Source organism: Octopus bimaculoides, chromosome 5 (assembly GCF_001194135.2).
Source record: "Octopus bimaculoides isolate UCB-OBI-ISO-001 chromosome 5, ASM119413v2, whole genome shotgun sequence".
NCBI lineage: Eukaryota > Metazoa > Mollusca > Cephalopoda > Octopoda > Octopodidae > Octopus > Octopus bimaculoides.
Window position 1 is genome coordinate 14,956,854 of NC_068985.1, and position 1,964 is coordinate 14,958,817.

At 39.6% G+C, this 1,964-nt stretch overlaps 1 protein-coding gene across 1 annotated transcript in view; it reads right to left on the reverse strand.

Annotated features, from left to right (window-relative positions):
* Positions 1-1,964, reverse strand: part of LOC106880591 (transcription factor RFX4-like) — an 85,915-nt gene that overhangs the window by 50,972 nt on the left and 32,979 nt on the right. Inside the window, 1 exon segment of the mRNA XM_052968016.1 lies at positions 104-167. Coding sequence (XP_052823976.1) covers positions 104-167 — 64 coding nt within the window.

Here is a 1,964-nt window from a genome sequence, read left to right on the forward strand (position 1 = left end):
TGTGTGTGTGTGTGTGTGTGTGTGTGTGTGTGTGTGTGTGTGTGTGTGTGTGTGTGTACGTGTGCATGTGTGTGTGCGTACGTATTTAGTTTATAATACATACCATTTCAAAGTGAGCGGCGTGGAATGTGGCTTCGTTCCTGTCCGACATCTTTGTATATGTTCCCCTGAGAAATAAAAGCAAAAGAATCATTAATATATCTCTCTTATTTCGGTTATTATTATCATTCTTGTAAGCCATTTTTTCTCCACTATTTTACCTTTTATTTTTCCTGCCCTAATTTTACGATGTAACATGTATAATAAGTGCAGAGTAGCTGCATGGTTAAGGACCTTGCATCACAACCATGCGGTCTTGGTTAAGGAGCTTGCTTCGCAACCATTCGGTCATACGGCGCGGCACCTTGGGTAAGACTTTTCTGCTTCAGACCCTGATGAACCAAAGCCGTGCGATTAGATTAGGTAGACGGAAACCGAAAAAAAGCCCTTCGTATAAATATTTGTATATATCTCTATATCTCTTTGTGTTTGTGTTTGTCCCTACGACAGCTTGACAAACGGTGCTGGTTTGTTTAGCTCCCCGTAATCGGCAAAAGAGACCGATGAAATAAGTACCAGGTTTAAAAAATAAGCCCCGGGATCGATTCGTTCAACTAGAATCCTTCAAAGATCGGTTGCAATCCAATGACTGGAACAAGTATAAGATAAGGGATAAAAAGATATTATCGAAGTTATGCCAGTTACAAATGGACAACAACCACATTTTGAACAGCCATAAAGACTTTTATTTGAACAGTTGTATCACTATGAAATTCTTTAGCTTTTCAGCTCAACCCTACACAACATTATAGTAATTTTATATTGCTGTATCAATGAATAACATCATTTTTGTCATGGTAAATGAAATGAAGCTTATTAAGGATTATCTGCCGGCCTGTCTATCCACTAAAGCTCTATTGTGTCTTCACAGGCATTTTCACAGTCAGACTCGAAGAGAGAATCGGTTTCCTTTATGAACTTTCTAGGATCTGTAGTTTCTAACGTATAAGAACTAACAATGTAGCCAACAGTTAATTAAGCAAACAAGCTGTACAAAACTATTATTGCTGTGTAAAGCGAAGACATGATTTGTAAATTTAGACTGTGATCTAAGGCATTTTAACTGTGATTATCCTGCCTTGTTCTGTAAGTGTAATATATTTAGGAGTGACATTATGAACTGTGTCCTTCTCTTTTGTAAGATGTAAGGTTGCAGTTTGAGGGAGATTTAACAGGTGTTTCTAGTATCTTTTATGTTTTATTTGTTTCAGTCAATAAACTGCGGCTATGCTGGGGCACCACCTTGAAGAGTTTAGTCGAACAAATCAAACCCAGTACTTAATTTTTAAATCTGGTACTTATTCTAGCGGTCTCTTTTGCCGAAGCGCTAAGTTATGAGGACGTAAAGAAAACAACACCGGTTGTCAAGCGGTGGTGGGGAACAAACAAACAAACACACACACATGTATGTATGTATGTATGTATGTATGTCTAAGACAGGCTTCTTTCAGTTTCTTATCCTTTACTGCCCACAAGGGGCTAAACAAGGACAGACAAAGGGATTAAGCCGATTACATCGACCCCAGTGCGTAACTGGAACTTAATTTACCGACCCCGAAAGGATGAAAGGCAAAGTCGACCTCGGCGGAATTGGAACACAGAACGTAAAGACAGACGAAATACCACTAAGCATTTCGCCTGGCTTGCAAACGTTTCTGCCAGCTCCGCCGCCTTAAGGCTTCTTTCAGTTTCTGTCTACCAAATCTACTCACAAGGCTTTGGTTAACCCTCTACCATAGTAAAATACACTAGCCTAAGGTGCCGCGAAGTGAGACTGAACCCAAGAGGACGTAGTTGTGCAGCAGGCTTCTTAATTACACTCTCGCACCTGCGCCTAAAAAAATCAGAAAACAGAAAAAAAAAAA